The sequence below is a fragment of the Cuculus canorus genome, chromosome 6 (assembly GCF_017976375.1).
Source record: "Cuculus canorus isolate bCucCan1 chromosome 6, bCucCan1.pri, whole genome shotgun sequence".
Lineage (NCBI taxonomy): Eukaryota > Metazoa > Chordata > Aves > Cuculiformes > Cuculidae > Cuculus > Cuculus canorus.
Window position 1 is genome coordinate 28,466,529 of NC_071406.1, and position 20,633 is coordinate 28,487,161.

General features: G+C 42.3%; 2 protein-coding genes and 2 non-coding genes across 5 annotated transcripts; 3 read left to right on the forward strand and 1 right to left on the reverse strand.

Annotated features, from left to right (window-relative positions):
* Positions 1-12: 12 nt before the first annotated feature.
* NDUFS1 (NADH:ubiquinone oxidoreductase core subunit S1) lies at positions 13-14,236 on the reverse strand. 2 transcript variants are annotated; one of them, XM_054070272.1, is made up of 19 exons: positions 14,046-14,236; positions 12,788-12,855; positions 12,469-12,560; positions 10,973-11,080; positions 9,750-9,826; positions 9,582-9,663; positions 9,353-9,483; positions 8,441-8,626; positions 7,960-8,094; positions 7,446-7,560; positions 6,299-6,444; positions 5,573-5,701; positions 4,840-4,969; positions 4,202-4,362; positions 2,521-2,675; positions 1,788-1,963; positions 926-1,060; positions 663-735; positions 13-358 (listed from the first exon to the last, which is right to left on the reverse strand). In XM_054070272.1, the coding sequence occupies exons 2-19, from the start codon at positions 12,849-12,851 to the stop codon at positions 267-269; spliced, it is 2,187 nt and encodes a 728-aa protein (XP_053926247.1). In that variant the 5' UTR covers positions 12,852-12,855; positions 14,046-14,236; the 3' UTR covers positions 13-266. The 2 variants fall into 2 exon arrangements, with proteins under 2 accessions (XP_053926247.1, XP_053926245.1); XM_054070270.1 differs by having other exon boundaries at positions 12,788-12,939; positions 14,046-14,235.
* Positions 14,237-14,638: 402 nt separating this feature from the next.
* Positions 14,639-18,614, forward strand: EEF1B2 (eukaryotic translation elongation factor 1 beta 2). The gene is made up of 6 exons (XM_009559762.2): positions 14,639-14,796; positions 15,118-15,240; positions 16,598-16,721; positions 17,094-17,160; positions 17,828-17,953; positions 18,422-18,614. The coding sequence occupies exons 1-6, from the start codon at positions 14,717-14,719 to the stop codon at positions 18,574-18,576; spliced, it is 675 nt and encodes a 224-aa protein (XP_009558057.1). The 5' UTR covers positions 14,639-14,716; the 3' UTR covers positions 18,577-18,614.
* Positions 16,941-17,021, forward strand: LOC128852608 (small nucleolar RNA SNORD51). Its single transcript, XR_008450592.1, has one exon. It is a non-coding gene; the product is annotated as a small nucleolar RNA SNORD51 (small nucleolar RNA).
* LOC128852611 (small nucleolar RNA SNORA41) lies at positions 17,447-17,580 on the forward strand. Its single transcript, XR_008450595.1, has one exon. It is a non-coding gene; the product is annotated as a small nucleolar RNA SNORA41 (small nucleolar RNA).
* Positions 18,615-20,633: the final 2,019 nt, after the last annotated feature.

A 20,633-nucleotide genomic window follows, 5' to 3' on the forward strand; every position in this document is an offset into this window, starting at 1 on the left:
ACATAGGTAATGGACTGTTTGATATTATAATTTATTTGTATACAATCATCATGTACTCTGCCTCTGGGCACAGTAAGTTGTGTGCTACACGTTCTCTCACAAACAACAGTCCTAGAATATTAGGGGACTATTTGAACTGATGAGGATGTGAAGGAAGAAAACAAAAATGCAACGACCTAACAAATAGATTTTGGAAAAAAAGATATCAGTTACAGCTTTAGCTGCAACAAATTCTTGGATGGAGTTGGTATCAGTCTGATTAGCCTCTAGCAGCTGGCAGGCTCATCTACTGCATGAGCACCTTCAACAACAGCTTTGACACACTTGGCCATCGTCTGGGATGCTCTACTGATTGAATCTGAAAAAAAAATCCAAACACATCTCAGAGTGTTGTAACTGTTCAGTTTCTAAATTATACACACACACAGTATAAAAGAGATTTAGTACAGGACTGCAGAAGAAAAGGATAAAGAAAATTGATTAGTTGAAAATACAGTCCAACAGTCTGTGCTTTATGCAAATTCCAAATAATTTTACTGGAAAGTTCTGTTTCTTCAAAAAACTCAAAGCCTATCTTAGTGGAAAGCTTTAAATGACTCATAATGTAAAGCTAAGTAAAACGTATTGCCAATTTCAGAATGGAAAGGCAATACCATACGTACCTGTCATATAGAAGTCTTTTATTGTGAGCTGAGGTGGAACAAGAGGGTCAGTGAGAAGCTGCTGCTTCACTAACTGTGACAGGAAAGGAAAAAAAGTCAGCTTTATGAAAGAAAGTCATTATAAAAGCATTTGTTTAGTGAATTCTGCATTCAGTGCAGGTCAAAGAATGCTTTTAGTACTACATATGAAGGCCCCATTCTTTAAGAAGCATCAAGGTATGTAATAACACTAAATCATGCCCAGATGCTTTAGTTTTGGTTACCTTTGACAATTCATTAGCTTGGCTGAAGTAGTTCGCCTCTTCCACATCATCGTATCGAACTAGATTAGGAGACACTTCTTCTAGACGCTTTCGTATTTGATCAAGGTTCTCATAAGGCAGGGTAATGCCAGCCAACTAAGAGATTCACAGAAAGAAATAGCGGGGATTTAATACACAGTGGTTGGGATTACGAATGCATTAACATACCTAATGTAAAACCAGGAAAAGTCTACACTCCTGAAAACACAAGCAGTTATAATGTACAAAATGAAGCAAAGTCATAGTATTCTGGTGGACTTCAGATACCTACAGTTAAGATTCCCCCATATTAAAAAAATAGGCTGTCCTGTTGGCTGTGAAAAAGGAAAAAAGAAAGGACAGGAATTACTTTTCTCTTTCCATACAGATGTCATTTGTATTTTGCGTAGCTTACTACCAAACGCAATCAAAGTTGATGCAATTATCAATGCATCTTCCCAGCAACTAGTAAGCACACATTTCACCTTATCTAATGATACTAGATCCTGTCCTCAGTTCATGCTGTTTTCATACTAAAAGCAAGAAGCTGCATCCTCCCCTAAAGCACATCATGAAGATCATCAGAATTTGCAGACAAAGCTTCACCCCTTACACGTCCAGCAGCATACAGCAGCTACAACATCAGTGCTCTCCTCAAAAGGGAAACAACACAATTTAACTCAAAGAATTAACAAAGGATTCAATACAAAATATTAACCTCTTAAGACTATGGTCATATATTTCCCTGTAAATGTACCTCTTTTTTGAAAGCATTTTTCAATATAAAGGCAACTTTACCTCTCAGCATACTTCTATTAGAAGCAATTCATAAGAGCAACAGTACCTCAGAGACAGCTCTAATGATTTTCCAGTCTTCCCTTGCCATCCCAGGAGGTGTCACTGCTACTCTTGTCTGCTGGGCCCTACCCTCAGTATTCACGTATGTGGCCGCCTTCTCTGTATATGCTGCTCCTGGGAGAATAACATCAGCCATAGGAGCTCCCACATCTCCATGATGTCCTAAGTACATGGAAGGAAGGAGGAAGCAGTTTACAACCATAAGACATAACTAAGTCAAAATAAAAAGAACTGCTTTACTAACACAATACAGAATTTCTGTGTTTCCAAAAAAAACCTATTTTCTATGGTTCGCATAATCAGTGACATAAAGCCTATTAGGCTGACTGCTCCAGTGTTTCACTTGCCTAATTCTTTGGGGAGAATGAATGGACTACGAGCAGTAGTAAATGGTGGCTCAGTCTCTGCAGCCACTCAGCTTTGGGGGACCCCCGGAACAAGAATGCTTAGTGAATTAAGATAAGACCATGTTTCACTATGATAGAACAGCTAGGAACCAACACTGGTTTGCCTGCCAGGTTTGAAGCTATGCTGCAGAAGACTAAACTGCTTTGTAGTCCTTTATTAGTCAGCAACATTTTCTCACCTTTACCTAAGAAACACGTAACCAGTATGTCAGTTAGGTGTTGGAAATTCCAGTTCATGGCAGAAAATAAAGGCTAGAATTTATCAAAAGCTCAGATAGGTTTACAGGTTTAGGCTTTCTAATTACTAATTACCTTGATAGATGATAAAACAATCCTTTGGCAAATCCTGACGAGTTATACAACCCGAATCTGCTCCCAAAAGATACAATACTTTGGGAGGATTTTTCCTAATTGCTTCCACTCCTGGTTTGAAACCCAGATCCAAAGCAGCTACCTGGCTTGCAACCCTGTAGGAACAAACACATTATAACTATAAGGTATTTCAGAATTTCCCATCTCATCAGAACAAACCTAACTTCTTTTTTTTGACTAAACATTTAGGAGGGACATAAAAGGTCTGTAACAGTAACAGGACAGAAATTAAGCATAAAGGCAGCTGAAAATTTTGACAGAGTATTTGACAGAATATAAGGTTTGTTGTGTCAAAATGCAAACTGATGCCATTTGAAATTTTCATGGGGACTCTCACCTATTCAATAAGGGATAGCAAAATAAAGGCAGACATTCCAGGTCAGGGCCTAGTGGCAGGCAGCACACTTGTCATTTGGAGTATCAAGGTTCACGTTTCAGCTTTGATTTGAACTCAACGACCCTTTAGCTTAGGGCATTCAGATGGAAGATCAAAGACCAGTTATTGGACCATCAGCTATACTGAAGCATCTAAGACTTAAGACCACTATTTCATCACTATTCATTTATTCGCACATAAAAATACTTTTAAAAGAATAAAATGACCATTCTCATTTTCTGGCAGCCTTTTTCTTTTCCAAGAAACAATTTTGCATAATCCTGCATAATCGGGTGCCAGACTTGACATTCATATTTAAAAGAAAAAAGATTCTCTCTGTAGTGCACAGATCCTTCAGTCTTAATCATGTTTGTCTGACATAGTCAGATACACAGGTTCCAGGAAGGTAAGTTGCTTTTTACACTTTAGCTAGAGAGAATGGTGCACCAAAAACATGAAAGTCAACAACATGAAAGATCGCCAAACCATATGTAAAAAATGTATTGTGAGTGTTCTCTAACTCATCAGTGTTTTGATATTAAATATTTCACTTTCAAGTTTATATTCAAGAATCCTTCAGAGGCCCCAACCCTACTCTTGCTATACTGGTTCTACATCAATGAAACTTTTGGCAGAAGGACTTTGTTGAGTCTCTAAATCTGAGTGCTGCTACGTTTGCTGAAATAACTTTTCCTTTACACAAGCTGTCAAGTTGACTGAAGAGTTTTAGTAAGAGTGGGTAAGGACTGTTCCGAGAGAAGCCTGCCTATTAGAAAGAGTAACATCCCAATAAACTGAGTAACTAAGATCAAAAGCCCTAAAATGAAACACTCTGAAGGTTTTTGTATTAATTATTCAGCTAAGAAACTGCACAGTAAAAGCAATGTTAAAGAAACCATATTATTTAAATACTCCTGCCACTTCATTTGTTTTGCTTCCTCTACATAAACAGCAATCATTTAGCAAGTGACACTGGTGTGCTGTGCGTTCTAGTGAGCACTGTGGTACGTTACTACGCTCTGTTGTATTCTATGCCTCCAAATTTAAACTTTCAATTCTACATTTAAATTTAATTGATTAATAAAATCTCTTAGAAAGCCTGAAAACTTTGCCAGATCAAGGAACCCATTTTTCTTAATTTTCTGCGAGTTTGTACTTCTATGTTTTATACTCCCATACATGTGGATAAAATGTGTAGGCCCAGCACGAATGAAAGTGGCTCCCAAAAAAAGCTTTGAAGCAAACCTGTGGAGGATGTTCATGACTTTCCAATCAGAACCAACACCACTTTTAGTCCTGGCACTTTGTGAAATGGTGGAAACGGCAGCATGGATAGCTGCTCCATCACTGCGCTGCAGCGCTGCACTACCAACCACCACCATTGGCTTTTTGGCCTGGTCAAGGACCTGTGCAAGTAAAAAAAATCAAGAAATTCATTCCAAGGCTCTGAAGACAACTATTCATGCAGATAATGTAATAAGTGCTATAATTTCTACATAAGTCTTCCTTGCAAAGCATGGTTCTGAAATGGTCATTGTTTTAGTTAAAGAAAAAGCCAGGAGAAACTGCTATAAGCAGTACACTACCCTGTCAATGTAGGACTATACTCTTGATAACCAGACATTTAATTGGAAATAGCAGTGGCTGAAACACTGGTTTGTACCATGAATACTCCAGGAGTGTCCTGCACTGCAAAGTTTTACACACCTGAATGCATTAAGCAGTTCACACATACTTGGTGCACACTAATCATTACCTCCAATCTGCATTTGATTAAAAGCCCCTTACAACATGGTACTTCTGAAATCCCCAGAGACAGATTTGAAGAGATGATTGTTTAATACATCTGAAGTTTAACAGTGGCACTCCTAAGCTTGGTGTACCTTGCAGAATGCATGTTTTCCAGAAGCAATGTCCTGGAGTATCTGCGGGGAGTCTCCTAGATGATCATATGTATAGGTCAAATTCACAGGAGATCCAACAAGGGCCACTTGCAAGTCATTGTGAAGCCAGCTGAAAACACAGGAAATGTTTTATAAAAATCAAAGAAACAGAGAGTTTTACTCAACTATTTTGTATTTTGAAAGATCTCAGCATCAGTAAGGACAGGTCTCCCACAAACCTCATTTGTCTCCTGCTGACATAGCTAATTCCACTTTAACAAGATATGTTCAAAAGTTTGGGAAAGCCACATTACTTGCAAAAAAAAAAAAAAAAGTTGAACTTTAATGACTGCTTCTAAAACCAGGAAGTCTCATTTGTTACAACAATACAAAAACCAGCAAGCTTCTGCTGAAAGTAATTCTTTTAAGAATAGGCTTCAAACTTTTATAAGAGAAAAATCTGAGGTATGTTTGTCACATTACAAAGGAACAAATGTCAAAATATATGAACTGACATAAAATGTCAAAGTGAGAATGAACAAACCATAGCTATACGCTACAGGGAGAAGAAACCCTCTTTAACTACACATAGATCACCTTTACTAAAAGGTGAACTAAATCCAGTGAGTCCCATCTGGATGAACGCTCTCAACTTACTGCCTTCAGCTCCACCTGAGCATTGAACTGAATCCACATGGATTTGCATGCTTATTCACCACCGAGGAATACAAACCTCTTTCGAATTCTAGCATTAAAAAGCGGTGCCTCAAAGCGTGGATTGGTGCCAACCAGAAGCAGGACGTCTGCCTCCTCCACTCCAGCAATCTTGGTATTAAGAAGGTAGTTAGAGCGTAAATCTGTGCTATAACACAGAGAGGTGAAAAAGAAAAGAGGATGAGAATTCAGGAAAGGGAAGGAACGAAGATACGATAAAGACGCTAAAAACTAAAAATATTTTTTCACCTAAGGAAGACATAGGGCAAGAACAGATTTCTCAATCTGAATTACTAACCCAAATAAAAAGTAGAGCTTTTCTCTTTTATGACTATCACAGACAACAAAACATTAAAGGAATTACAATATGGACATCTGCTACATTTACAGTTATTGTCAGCCTTCAAAGCCTTCATCTGCTTTTATACAGTTTACAAGATCATTATTGCACTATAGTTTTCACAACAGAAACAGACATAGAATAAATGATCCAACTTAGAGTGTAACTGGCTTAAACTACAGCAGCCTCAGCATACAGTAAAGTGTGCAACCCTTGCTGTAGTAGAGACTCTCTCTCTCCATCCATACTCTCTATAAATTAATATTGTAAATTCAAGCAAAACCTGCTAATGCATCAGCAACTGCTATCCTAGGTCATTTCAAAATCTTACCATGAGATGATCTGCAGACTGGAAAGTTTATTAACATCTAATTACAAAAAGATAAACTTTGCCTGAACTCTTACCCAGCTCCAGCAGTAGGGAAAAATTCTTCAGTGCAGAGCGTATCGGAATTTACTCGATTCAGTAAGTCCTTCAGAGCTATTAGTGCTTCTGCATCCACCAGTCCTCCTACAATTGCTGCTACTTCCTTACCATTGGCAGCCTGTAGCTGGAGAAAGAGAGAAACTATAAACACCAGCAAAAGAAAGCATTGAAATAAATTCCCATTTGGTGCAGATAAAAGCTTGTTACATTCGGATGTGCCACAGCCAGCCATAAAAGCGGTGGCCTGCAACAGCACAAGCTGATCAGCAAGCGTCTGACTTCCGCAAGATAGCAACTTGACTCCCTCAGAACTCATGATAAGCAAAGAGCAGCGCTCTGTATTCCATGCAGGTCTCTCCCACTTGAGTTATTACTTAGATGTGGCCAGTTCTCATTCGGTGTGAGTGAAGAGAGGAAGACTGGGGAATGCTTTTATTTTAATGAAGCTACAGAGCCAACAGAATAAAATTCCACAACACAAGCTCAGCTAGTAAAGTAAACTCAAAGGTATTATCTGGAAAGCAATAGCTTTCATAATAAACCCTGCTACTGTACCATGGGCAAAAACATCCTTGAGGAAAGTTCAATTACAGTTATTCAATTCTACTGTATCCCACATAACGTTTTTAATCAAAATCCGGAGCAGTCATGCAGCACTTCATTTGAGCAGCAGAATCAATCACCACACAGAAAGCACTGAGGCAAGCACAATTCAGATATAAGTAATACTGAATTAATGGCTTTGATAGCAAAAGCAGTGATAGCACAGTTTAAATAAATTTGAAGGCCTCTTAAGATAGATCAGAGTAATTCAGGAAAGTTGCTTCCTCCTAAATTTCTGAACGAACACTTCAGTTTCCTATTTAAATAAAAGTAATTTCTCTCCCATTGCCCCAAATGAAATCATAGTAAGACAAAGTTCTTCAGATGGTCTAATCCATGAAACAGGAAATGATATTCAAAAGCAGAAATATGTGTTAATACAATAGATTAAAGCCAAATGCTCCCTTCAAATCTTAAAGAAAAAAGCCTTTTTCTATATAGCTGTTTTCACATTAATCATTGTAATATATCCAGCTTAAAAAATTAATTTTATGCAACATATATACTGGAAATTGTTCTTACCACACGAGCAACACGAGTTAATACATCCTCCCATGAGGCATAAGCAAACAGTCCTTTCTCATTTTTGATCATTGGCTGAGTAAGTCTCTGACGTTTCAGACCATCATAAGCAAACCTAAGTGAACAGCACAAATTAAAGAGCAAAGACAAAGATAATTGTGCATGCTAAATATTTTCTAAGACTGAGTTTCCTAACAGCTTGCAATGAGTAGCAAAGAGAAATGCAGGAAATATTTCTCCTGGCAGTTTAACTTTTCCTTCTGAGAAACAAGCAAGAAAATCTGATACAAAAAAAAGTTACTGTAAAAAAAAAAGCTAAAAAATGAAAACATTAGAAAACTTGGTATCTTCAATCATAATATTAAAAACCTGGTTTAGCAAATACTCTTCGCTATAGCTTCACAGTATTAATAGTGGAATCCAGAAGTCAGTGCTGTCCATGTTTCTAGTTATGCAAAGTGTGCCTTTAATGTGTGCATAAACACACAAGTGGGTATAAACACCTCCCACACACCTTGTTTTGTCAGATATCCATTCCTCATTAATATCTTCATGCAGCCTTGGCAAAATTCTCATCACTTCTCCAGTTCTTGTGCTCACTACGATGTTGCTTCCAACTGCATCAAGAACATCAATTGACTCTACCTTCCTGTTTAGAAAAATAAACCATTTACAGTTTTCTATATGCAAGCAGCAGAGTGCATAACAAACAAAACAATAAAAATAGTGCTGTAGGTTTAACCCACAAGTCCAAAACATTTTAGACTAAATTAAGGGAAGAACAGTACACAAACTATAACATTCTTCCTTTTCTTGAATGAGCTGTGAGCAAGTAACAGAATTTGTTTCAGATTCAGTCCATGGAAAAGTCTACAACATAAATGCAGAGAATGAAAATCAGAGAAAACCCTTGGTATCGTAGACAGTCATATTCTAAGACGCAGTGTATGACAAACAGAGAAAGTTGCATCTTCAGTATGAGTTAAGATACATACCTTGTCTCCCATGGGCGCGCAGTGAAGGCATATGGCTTAGAGGTAAGAGCACCAACTGGGCAGATATCAATAATGTTTCCTGACAACTCAGACATGAACATTTTTTCAACGTAAGTACCAACTTGCATATCGTTTCCTCTTCCGGTTGTTCCCAAGTCATCTACCCCTGCAATCTCACTAGCAAACCTGGTAGATGCAAACAGAATGAAAACTAAATCTGGAACGTACAACAGCAACATAGCATGCTTTTCAATTCTTATCTACTTTTCTTAAGATAAAACATTGGCCTCAGTTCATACACCAATCTAAATAATTGTTTAGATGCATAAGTCAGCACGATCACGTGGAGGACTATACATCTGCAGAGTTTCATTAAAATGGGGCTACAAAAACTAGGTGGAGTTAAATAAAAAAAAAAAAAATCAGAGCAGTTCAGTGCTTGCTGAATTTCACAGTTTGAGCCCAAGACTAGTCCTAACACACAAGTCTCTAGAACTAGGCAGGTACATTGGATTCTTTTCCATCTGGCCCAAGTTAGCTGGTTCTGAATCTCGGGTCTGCAGAACAGCATAGATACAGATACTAGAGACTGTCAAGACTAAACTCTTGCAACCGTGGCTGCAGAAATCACTTAATGTTTTAAAATCCATTCTGGCACTATCAACACATGACAAGTTCTCCCAGTAGAACTCTGATTTCTTTCATGTTTTGGTCATCTCTCTCTGTTTCTAGCATGACGGCTGACTGTTAGCTCTGGGAAATCAGCTATCAGTCCCTACTGGAAATAAATTCTGAAGTACAGTCAGAAAAGAAATAAAAAAGCCTGACTGCCTCTCATAGTGTTTCACATGCATGAACTGATATAAATGCACCTGTTCAGTACTACCTCCAGTGAAAAATAAAGGTCATTACCTGATACATCGAGTGCACTGTATACACCGAGTCATGATTGTTTTGACTAATGGGCCAATGTTCTTGTCCTCCACAGCACGTTTTCCCTCTCTAAATCTACTCCTATCACTGCCAAACATCATTGATTGATCCTAGAACAGACAACAGAAAACAGACATATCCAGGCTGCTGGAAAGCACAATTTCACCCAAGACAAGAGTATTAATACATAATCTAATTGATGTTATACCTGTAAATCACATTCTCCACCCTGATCACAGATAGGACAGTCCAATGGGTGATTCGCCAGCAGGAACTCCATTACACCCTCTCTGTTGGGTTCAGAAATTAATGTAAAATTTACATCATTTAGTAGACAGTACAACCCGTCAGCTAGAAGAGGCTAAAAGAAAGGTACCTGGCTTTCCTGGACTTCTCAGAGTTCGTCAGTATGTTCCAGCCTTTCATAACTGGCATAGCGCAAGCAGCAACTGGCTGCAACCATCATAAAAAGCAAGCGTGAAATCAACTTATTTCTTCTCAACATGAGCACAACCCCCAACCTCGCCCTCCCTCCAAATTCTTACATAGAAATCTGTTAATTAATTTAACATGTTGTAGAAATAAAAAGGTATCTGCAAAGGAAAAAAAAAAAAAGAAAATTTATCCAATAAAGTCACTAGAAGCCATGCTTATTAGCTATCTACTGTATAAAAAGGTCAATTAGTTGTGATTGATTTATTTTTGAAGTTGAAAATTTTACACTTCTGGGTTCCAATTCAAGTAGTTAATAGCCAGAAGAAAGGCAAATCAAAGAGAGATTCAACAGAGGCCTGGAAAACCTCTAGAACTGAAATTCAGAGTATGCATCGTTTATTAGACATTTAGTTGGAGAAAGCCTATACAAAGTCTTGGAATAAAATTTTTCACAATATTATTGCAAAATTAACAAAAGCTCCTGCTCAGAAAATGAATCCCTCCTACTCTTCAATTAAGTCACAGGATAAATCATCATGACTTCCATCTTCAGTGATAACCCAAGATTTCCAGAGATATAAAACTATGGAATTCAAATTGAGATGAACTAAACAGTTTTACATGTGAATATAAATGTGTAATCCAAGACTGAATCACAAAAGAATGCCTCAACTATCTACGTAGATGTCTTAACACTGCTCAAGACAGCCTTCCATCCTGAAGTCAATTGCTATTTCATAATAGATGTCAATGGTACATAACGCACCAAAACAAACTGTTAAGTAACTGCAGTGTCTGCTTACCTAGAACCAGCAAACACTAATCATACAGCTGAATTCATACAGTATCTGAAGTTTATTATGTCTGTAATATCAGCTGAAAACGTTGAAGTTTGAATTACAGAAAATACAAATATACTTGACTGACAACGCACAGCTATCAAATGCTTACGTCCAGGAGCAAGATAACCCATAAGAGCCTGAGAACTGTCTTTGATCAATAGGCAATCACTGTGCTCCAGTGGGATGAAGGGAGAAACCTGCTTCAAGCGGCTGAATGACAACAATTTGTGTGCTAATGATAGCGCAAACAATTATTTACAAGATTTAAGCTAGATCCTAAGCCCGGAAAAAAAATGTAATTCCTATGAAACATACACAATACCTTGGGAGCTTTCTCTATTTCCACAAGACACATCCTACAGTTTCCAGCAACAGAGAGACGATCATGGTAACAAAACCGAGGTATCTGAATTCCTGCCTTTTCACAAGCCTATAAGAATAAGAAACAAAGGAAAACTAAGTTTTAGTTAGACTTTTCAGTTCCATGTCATAAAACATTATTCAGTTTTTCAAAGAATAACAGTGCTCATGGTCATGAAAACAGTGCATTCAACCTTTCATCTTAAGTAACCATAAATAAAAAATACTGATCAAGCAGAAACATATCAGGTTATCAACTGAGAATATATTTTTTCCAAAATTTGTAACTGATTGAGGAAATGAGAACTGACCTCTCTTTCATTCTTTTCTTCAAGAATAGAGAGAAATCTAACAGATAGGACATTAGCAATAAAAATAACTTTTTAAAGAAAGCACATACTGTTTAAAAAAAAAAAGCACATAAAAGAAGAAAATTTGAAAAAAAAAAGGAAACAACAATGGCCATAAAGACTTATGATAATTCAACAGCACTGATACTGTCTGTAAAGGTACTGGAACATAGTCAATCTTCAACTTCAGCAGAACCCCAAACTGAGAAACGTTCTTCCACAACACAACTGAAAAACAGATAGGAGGACAGAGACGACAGCAGATCAATGTGGCCTTTCCTGCGTAAAATCCCCATGACTGATGGGATCTGTGCTGTAGTACTAGCCATGCCTGCCAGAACCACTGGATTCAGTAAAAAAGAACTAACAAGATCTATTTTTTCCAATGATTTCTATGAAGAAATATCACATGTATGCAAAGCTGAAAAGCTATTGAAAAATAGCATTTAAGAAAATATTACATTAAGACTCCTGCCAGGGGATTTCTAACACCTAAATAGATTAGTAACCTGCATCCAAAGAATGAGAGATACGTTTTTAAATAATCTTTATGTGCTTTAATGTTCTAACTCACTACACCTTGTTCCCTTTAATGGCTTCATAAGAAGCATCTAGACTGGAAAAAGATCTACTTGAAATTTTGGCCTGAAAAACAACAATGCTGAGTACAGGCCGGGAGATCCAGGTTCCACTTCTTATGCATGAAGAAGAATAAAAGCAGCGAAGGACCAGCATTCTGCATCATAAGACTTAATAACCAACAATCCCTTGGTTACCCGAGACACCACTTTAATAAGACAGAAAATCAACAAGTTCTTAAACATTACCAGGTTACATAGAGTTCAGAGCTAGACTTTCAACCAGAATTTATCAGCCTGTTATTGCATTGCATAAATTTCTGCAGCTAGGATTTAAATGCATGCATCTTCTTTCAGGCAATCACGGCAGATGCTTCTTTTTCAAACACTGAACTCCCCAAATTACTTTTGCTATGTGAAATTGCAGCACAGTGCGTAAATATACCCCTAAAGAACTGCAAGATACAATGCAAAGTTCCAAGAAGGAAGATGGACAGTCCCAAAAAAATTCAGCATGCCACTCCCCACACCTGTAGTACTGTGGTTCCTGGGTTCACCAACACTGGATGGCCATCCACAAACACCTCTATTTGGTTGTTGGCTGCTGTTGCCGTTGTACGTCCTGAGAGACACGGAAAAGGAAAACAGACTTTCAGTTACTGTTACATGTGAGCTGTCAGACCCCACGCTCCTTATCTTACAGTTCCACAGTACCGATACAATTCCAGTTCTATAAAATACCATAACATACAATGCCAGAACCACAAACAAAGCACACACACACCCCCTTCAGTAAGTCAACTACACAAAGGTTAATTTTATCACCACGCACAAACTGGAGGCCCTTACCGCACACCCTATGGGACTGGGCGACCCCAGCCAAGGTCCTGTGGACAGCGGGCAGTCGAAACATGGTGCTTTGGTGAGAGAGAACACAGCGCCGAGTTTTTACCAGTCCGCACAAGCAATGAACAGCTGCAGCCTAGCTCAAACCACCGGCTCTGCAACAGGACCGAGGAAAAGCAGCCACCGCAGATGGGTCAGCAGCTCCATCACAGCCGGTTTTTATTTGCAAGTATGGATACTACTACCACATGGGTGGCTGCAGCCAGGAACCAAGCCCCACTCCCCCGGTCCTCGGGTCCCCCAGTCCCTGGTCTCTGCTCCCCCAGTCCCCACAGCTCCCCCGGTCCTTGCTCCCAGCTCCCCTGCTTCCCCCAGCTCCTCCACTCCCCCGGTCCCCCTGCTCCCCCATTACCTCCTCCTCCGGTCTTCCCGCTCCCCCAGTGCCCCTACCCCTTGCTCCCCTTTCTCCCCAGTCCTTGCTCCCTGCTCCTCAGCTCCCCTACCTCCGCCAGCCCTCAACACCTGGTCCCCGCCCACCCCACTCCGTATTCCCCGGCTACCCCAGTGCCCCGGTCCTCCTGTTCCCCCAGACCCCACTACCCCGGTCCCCCACTCTCTTTCTCCCCTGATCCTGCTGCTCCCCCCGACTCTCCGGTTCCTCCCTCTCCTGCTCCCTCAATCCCCCCAGCGCCCGCCCGGTCCCTGCTTCTCCGGTCCCCGCGTCCCCCCCTCCCTTTCTCCCCCGGTGCCCTGCTCCCCAGTCCCCCTCCCTTTCTCCCCAGCTTTCCCCGTCCACCCCACTCCCTCAGTCCTTGCTCCTCAGCTCCCCCGCTCCCCGACTCCCCATGGTCCCCCGACTCCCTGCTCCCTTCCTCCCCCGGTCCCCGCCTCCTTTCTCCCCAACTTTCCCGGGGCCCCAGCTCCCCCAGTCCCCACCCACCCCGTCCCCTGATCCCTGTCTCCCCCAGTGCCCCTGCTCCCCATGATGCCCGCTCCCTTTCTCCCCCGTCCCCCTAGTCCTTACTCCCCGCTCACCAGCTCCCCCGGTCCTTGCTTCCCGCTCCCCTATTCTCCCCGGTGCCTCACCCCCCTGCTTCCCGGTCCCCCGCTTCTCCGGTCCCCCGGTGCCTCACTCCCCTACTCCCCCGTTCCCCTTGCTCCCCGCCGCCGCCGCCGCCCGGGTCACCTTGGAGGCGCCTCGGCCGGCCCCGACCCGCCAAGGGCAGCGGGAGGAGGGCGGCCAGCATAGCCTCACCGTTACCTGGCACGGGAGGAGCGGTGGAGGCGCCCAGGCCTGCACTACGGCCTCGATCGCGGCGGCCTCAGGCCTTTCCGCCGCTGCCCGGAGCCGCGACAGGACCCGCAGCGCCGGGTGTCGCTGCGGGACTGGCGCGCTCGGCAATCTTCGGGACCCGGAGCTTCGGGGATTTCCGTCAAATACCGCCAAGCGGCGGCACTCGGCAATCTCCGCCGGCACTCGGCAATCTCCGCCGGCACTCGGCAATCTCCGCCGGCACTCGGCAATCCCCGGAGCGCTCCCGAGAGCTCCTGGCGCCCTCTCGGCCACCGTCACGCATCAGGCAATTTCCGTTTCCTTCGGCCAACCTCGGTAACTTCCGCTGGTGGCTGCTGAAGGGCAGGGGGAGGGGGCGGTACAAGGAATCTTGCAGTGCCTTTGTAACGCTGAAAAGCCTCCTGTGCTTTATCCTTACCTTCACGTTTATCGCTCCGCTCCTTCCCCGCACCGCTGATGTCCCGTCCGCTGCGCTGGAGCGCCCAAACCGTGAGGAACTACTTCGTGGCTCATTCCTGCGGAGGGATACAAGCGCATGCCATCCCGCGGAGGGATACCGCCGCTATATAAAGGTGGCGTGGGGGCAATTGGGTCTTTTTGCGCGGCGGCCGGGCTGGGAGTGTGGTGGCTCTGCACTCATGGGTTTTGGGGACCTTAAGTCCGCCACTGGCCTCCGCGTCCTCAATGATTTCCTGGCTGACAAGAGCTATATTGAGGGGTGAGGGGCTGCTAGGGGTGCGGGGGCTTGGGGCGGCCGGGCCGGGCCGCGATGGGCCGCGATGGGGCCTGATGGGAGCTGGGGGTGAGGGGCCGAGCGGCATGGGGAACTCGAGGCACGCATGGTCCCGTCCCCACAGCGGGGGAGAACGCCGAGCTCCCGGGCCGCCAGGCGAGGCCGAGCCCGCCCGGCTTCTCACCTTTCCCGTGGTACTCGCCGCTGGGCCCGGCAGCAGGGCGGGCGCCTTTGCTCGGCGACTGCCGCTTCAAATCTTGCTGCGTGCACCGAGGAGTGGGGCTAACTTGGGCTTGTTCTTGGCAGGTACGTCCCTTCTCAGGCTGATATAGCAGTCTTTGAGGCAGTCGGTGTCCCACCTCCTGCAGACTTGTTTCATGCTCTTCGGTGGTACAATCATATAAAGTCGTATGAAAAGCAGAAGGCAAGGTATGGTTCATCGGCAAAGCTGGAATACATATGCGCAGATTACAAAGTGTTGTTTGTTTTTTCAAGTTCGAACAAAACTTTTTCATTGGTGCCACGTGGCTTTCTGTGTTGCTGCTGGAACAGGACCAGCTCTAGAAGCAGAGCCCACTTCTTGTGTCAGTACACTATGCTTCTCACTTAGAATTTAGGCAGCCTGTTTCCGTCTCTATCCAGTTGCTGAGATTTCTGCTGAAGCTTATAAGAAAGGCTTGAGTTTTGTTGCTGCCATTTGCACGGGTGCTGAAAGCTGGAAATTACTTACCAGTAAGACCCGATAAAGGCAGTGTTGAAGTGGATTAGAAAGTATCGCAGGAGTCTTTAAAGATAAATATACAGTATGTAGATGATAAATAAAATGGCTTGTTCACTCTTAGTACTGGAAGATAGAACAAAATTCTTTACTTGCAATGCAGAAGCAGCTGTAAACAAGAGAAAATATGGAAGCAAATGTTATTTTTTTTTTTTTAGTGATTTTAGTGTTCATGAAAGGTGCTGTATTGACATCCATGGAGACTGCAGGCCTGTCTAAAAAGGTACAACATTGGTAGTGTCAGTATTGCTACACTGCCTTCTCTATGTGCCTCAGTCCTGTTTAAAGGGAACCTGTGTAAAGTTGGGTGGCTCAGGTCATGAGTGTGTTTCTGAAGGGATCTGGGGTTATAATCCTGCTTCACGAAGTCCACTCCCTCAAACTAATAGTTCTGAAAACTAAAGCTAGTTTTTTGATTCTTAAAATAGCTGTTCGCAGTACCAATAGAAACGCAAGCTTATTCTAAAACTACAAAACTATATGATATGAACTATAGAAAAAGATTCATTTTGGGGATTCTGGTGCCTCGTGTCCTGCTGGGAAATAGCTTTCAGAGTAAAGTGTTAGCTGACACTCAGAAGTCAGGGGATCAGTTACCTTGTGACAACATGTTTTCTGCTACAATTAAGTTTTTAAACAAAGCAAAAATATTTTTAGGGAAGCAGAACAAGAAATTGATGACTCTTCCTGCACAGAATATATTGCAGATAAGTGCTTCCAGTAAAGCTTTTACAGTCCATGTACTTAAGTGGAGCAGTGATACTGGGCAGGGTCATGTCAGCTTAGATGAACAGTCTTCAAACATGGGGTTTGCTGTGGTCTCAGCCACCATGTCAAGAGTATTGAGGATTGTCTTTGCGGAGGTTCTGTTTTCAAGTAGCAGAACTAGAACTTTTTTTTTTAGCACAGCATTTTTACTATGATTGCACTTGTAGGTTCACTGACAAATTGGCAGTATTTGTGTTGACATTTGAGTGGGTTCCCAGCATCTGGTTTTTTTTTTTTCAGCTTGCCAGGAGTGAAGAAGGCCTTGGGGAAATACGGTCCTGCTGATGTTGAGGACACAACAGGTGCAGCCACAGATAGCAAAGATGATGATGACATTGATCTTTTTGGATCTGATGATGAGGAGGTACTTGTCACCTTTTTGTATCATATTTGGGTATTTTACAAATACCCAGGTATGCATATTTTTGCCTTAACTAGTTTAAGTTAGTTGAATTTGTGACCTTGATAACTCAGAATTCTTAAAATCAGTTGCCTTTGCAGAACAGAAAGACTTGGAAAGGTTAAAAACTCCCAAGTTGGAAAGGAACGTGGCTGCAGTGTGAACTGTCTAGTTACACTCTGACTGGCTACATGATGAATAAAACAAAAAAATCACCATCTTTCGGCTGACTGATGTGATGATTTGTTTTTGCCTGAGTAGATGCCAGTCAATTTGGAAATGCTTTAGAAATGTTGGGTTTTGGAGCATTTCTGTAACTTCAGATTTCTCTTCCAGGAAAGTGAAGAAGCAAAGAAGCTGAGGGAGGAACGTCTGGCCCAGTATGAGTCAAAGAAGTCCAAAAGTATGTCTACGAAGAACTTGCTAATCTTCTATGCTTGGGTTAATTTTCATGCATTTGAACAGGATGGCTAGGAACACTAACTGTCATAGGTAAATTGGACTGGAATGAGGTGGAAGTACTTGGCTTCACTGGGATTGGCTGTGAGCTTAGCCTTTCCCATAGCAAATGGTAACCTTAACATTTTGTCGTGCTTAAGAAACTCATTTGTCTTGCCCAGAGACTGAGCCTGCTATATAAAAGATAATTTCTTTAAAAGTTTAGAGGGAAGGCTGCAGTCCACAAGTCCCTCCACAGCTACTGGTCTGGAACTGTTCAGAACTGTAGCAGTTGCAGCATTCCTCCTGTGGAAAATTAGCTGTTACATGGCATGAAGCTCCTTCTCAGATCCTCTGAAAAGGACTTCGTCTGTAACAAACAATGTTGGCTCTTTAGTCTGTGTTTTGTTATGAGGCTTTCTCCCCAGAATATATGTATCTGCATCTTGAACATTGGTATAGTCATAGCTTAAGTAATGTAAAAGTATATGTTGGTACAAGAGGCCTGTCAGCTCTGTGGGGAGGTCTTGTTGATGAAATTAGAAAAGTTGTTCTTGCAAAAGCTGGTTTGCAAGTATCTCCATGAGTTTTTTAAAATTTCCTAGCTTTTAATGGTGATTTTCTTCCCCCAGAACCAGCTGTTGTTGCCAAATCATCAATCTTGCTTGATGTGAAACCTTGGGATGATGAGACAGACATGGCCAAACTAGAGGAGTGTGTTCGAAGCATTCAAGCAGACGGCTTGGTCTGGGGATCTTGTAAGTAGGAGAAAATTTCAAAGCAGGGAGAGGGGAGATGGTGTGTGAATAGGTGGGCTTGTCACTGTCAGCTGATCTCTGATAATACAGGTAGCTAAAACAGGGTGGGAATTACAACACTGCAGGAGTTTGGTATGCTGACATGGTCAGAAAGGTGTATTCGCACAGGTTCAGATTCAAATACGGGATTTAAAAGCTTTAAAATTTTGGCTCTGCTATTGTGCATCTCCCTGTGCAGTTCCTGATGCAGTGAGTAAACAGTTTGAAAGGGGGGAAAAACCCTCAAAACCAAACCTTTTGTGACACTCCTGTAATGAATGCTGTGTTGCTGATCAAGCAGGCTAACATGGGACAAATCATTTATGTATTCCTGCAAATTACTTTGGTCAGTTCAATCTGGGTTTGCATTTTTAAGGGATTCATCAATCAAGGAGCGCTAAATGTTGTTTTTTTTTTTTTTTCTTGCAGCCAAACTAGTACCAGTTGGTTATGGTATTAAGAAGCTGCAGATCCAGTGCGTCGTGGAAGATGATAAAGTTGGGACAGACATGCTGGAAGAGAGGATAACGGCTTTTGAAGACTATGTACAATCAATGGATGTAGCTGCTTTCAATAAGATCTAAGTCTTGATATGTAGAATAAATGTAATTGCAGAATTCTGGGCCTGTGTTTGTGGTTGCTTCAAAATCATGGTGTAATCCAACTCTGATGTAAAATATGGTTGATGGGTAAGGTAGGAGCTGATGCCGAATTTCATGGTTGCTCCAATGCCCTGCTGTAGTAGCCAGGAGTGTGAGCAGAGAAGACAGAAAATGTACATTCATCATCAATCCAGATTCCATTTCTACATGGCTTGAGGCACCTGAAATGCTCTTTGCTCCATTTTTGGGTAGAAGTTGCATCTTTGGAAGTTTCTGTAACTCCTCTGGAAAGGGGGTTGCTAGTATTAAGAGAAGCACAGGGCTCAGGCCGAGTGCAAATAACCTGTTTTAGCAGTTACACAATACTATGAATTCCTCTTTGATAAGAGGGGTGAGTAGGCAAAGGTATGGTGGCTTGTTAAAAGCTAAAGCTGCTATCGCTGAGGGGAGTGGGATAAAGGTCGATTGGGAGCAAGAGGGAGGACTCCAATCCCCTGGAGATGACGGGGAGGTGTGCAGTGTGACCTGAGTCTGCCGTGGTCTCATCTATTTGTGTGGATGTGGAGCCCTTTTCCTCCGAGGTCTGAAAACATCTGCAGTGAAGCTACTTCACATCTCGCGTCTTTTCCAGGGCTCCTCAATTAGCGTGGCCGGGACTGGTGGTGATGGTTCCCGGTTCCTGGAGCCGACCGGGGAGCGCGGCGGTGCCTCCCGAAGGGCGCTGTGAGCTCGCCGCTCGCTAGGGGGCAGCGTGCGCCTTCCCGCAGGGCTGCGCAGGACAGCCCGTACACGCGGATAATACACTGAACTGGGAGGGTGCTCCAGGCTAAAACCAACAAAAACCAGGTGTGCCATTAAAATGCAATGCTAATGTAACATAATTAACCCCAGTTCGAGCTGCTTGCTTAGTTCCTGGTAGGTTCTTAAGTCTTTAAAAAGTGTCGAAATCAACCTAGGAGCCAATTGGAACTAAATTGTTTTCTGAGAACTGTCCATAGGATGGAGACAAACGTAAAAGCTGTGAAAACTGTGACATATCTAGATAAATACACGCTTCCAGGCCTTCTGTTAGAGAATTAATTGTGGCATGGAATGGAAGCCCTTCATGTGCCACGCTGGTCACTCGGAGATGAAGATCCCTGACAGGAGCAACTAAAACAACTTTTTGTTCTTTTTTTCACAGAGCATCTACATGTGGTTATCTGGCACAGCAGGTCCTGTTTCTCTTTGTTTAAAGGTCTGCCAATGTCAGATTATGCAAGAGCTTTGGTTTATAATTTGTCTCGGGAAAAAAAAATCTACCTGCCAGAGCTTTAAAGCAGGATTAAAGAATTGAAAGTAAGTATAATCACAGGATTCGTTACCACCTTCCACAAACTTAACTCCTAAAGGACTATCTTCATCCTGTGTGTAATTTATGCACAAGACCCTTTCTGTGGCAATGCTCTAGCTGTCGTTTCTGCTAAATTGCGTAGCTTAGTTCTGGCAATTCTGTCACGCTGCTGTTAACAGCAAGAAATTAGCAAATGCCACATCAGAAAAAAAAATAAAAATTATGCCACAAAAAGGTGTAATTTTTATTATCCTTGTCCATCACTCTTCCTCACATTCAATGTGCTTCTTACCTTTAATCTCTTCCCTTGATCTTGAAATGAAAGCTCTGAGTGGATAAGGTGGTTTGATTTATAGACTCTAACAAAATACAGCGCTATGAGGCATGTATCTGCCTGTTACACTGGATTTCTCTGTGTGTGTGTGTTTCATTTATACTCAGTACGCATGTACAAACTCTTCAGCTGTTGGGATTTCTTTTGTGTTTCTAACCCCACCCCCATCCTCCCGCTGGAAGGAAACCTGCTGCATGGTAACAACAACAAAAAGCTAGAGAGCACGATCTTCCTAGGAACAAATTAAATAGGCATGTGGGCTGGAGGATTCCACTGAATTCATGTGTATCTAGAAGATGTTGGGGGGGTGTCGTATTTGGATATGTGCTGATATATTATTGTGCCATTATACCTGTGAAAAATCAGCATCTT

Coding starts and splice junctions, on each gene's coding strand:
- NDUFS1 (XM_054070272.1), bottom strand. CDS start 12,851: ATGTTTCGACTGCCCGCTGTCCACAGGACCTTGGCTGGGGTCGCCCAG. Junction 9,664..9,749: donor GAGAAGTCCAGGAAAGCCAG/GTACCTTTCTTT, acceptor TGAACCCAACAG/AGAGGGTGTAATGGAGTTCC. Junction 8,627..9,352: donor CAGTGCACTCGATGTATCAG/GTAATGACCTTT, acceptor TGCATCTACCAG/GTTTGCTAGTGAGATTGCAG.
- EEF1B2 (XM_009559762.2), top strand. CDS start 14,717: ATGGGTTTTGGGGACCTTAAGTCCGCCACTGGCCTCCGCGTCCTCAAT. Junction 14,797..15,117: donor GACAAGAGCTATATTGAGGG/GTGAGGGGCTGC, acceptor TGTTCTTGGCAG/GTACGTCCCTTCTCAGGCTG. Junction 17,161..17,827: donor TGAGTCAAAGAAGTCCAAAA/GTATGTCTACGA, acceptor TTCTTCCCCCAG/AACCAGCTGTTGTTGCCAAA.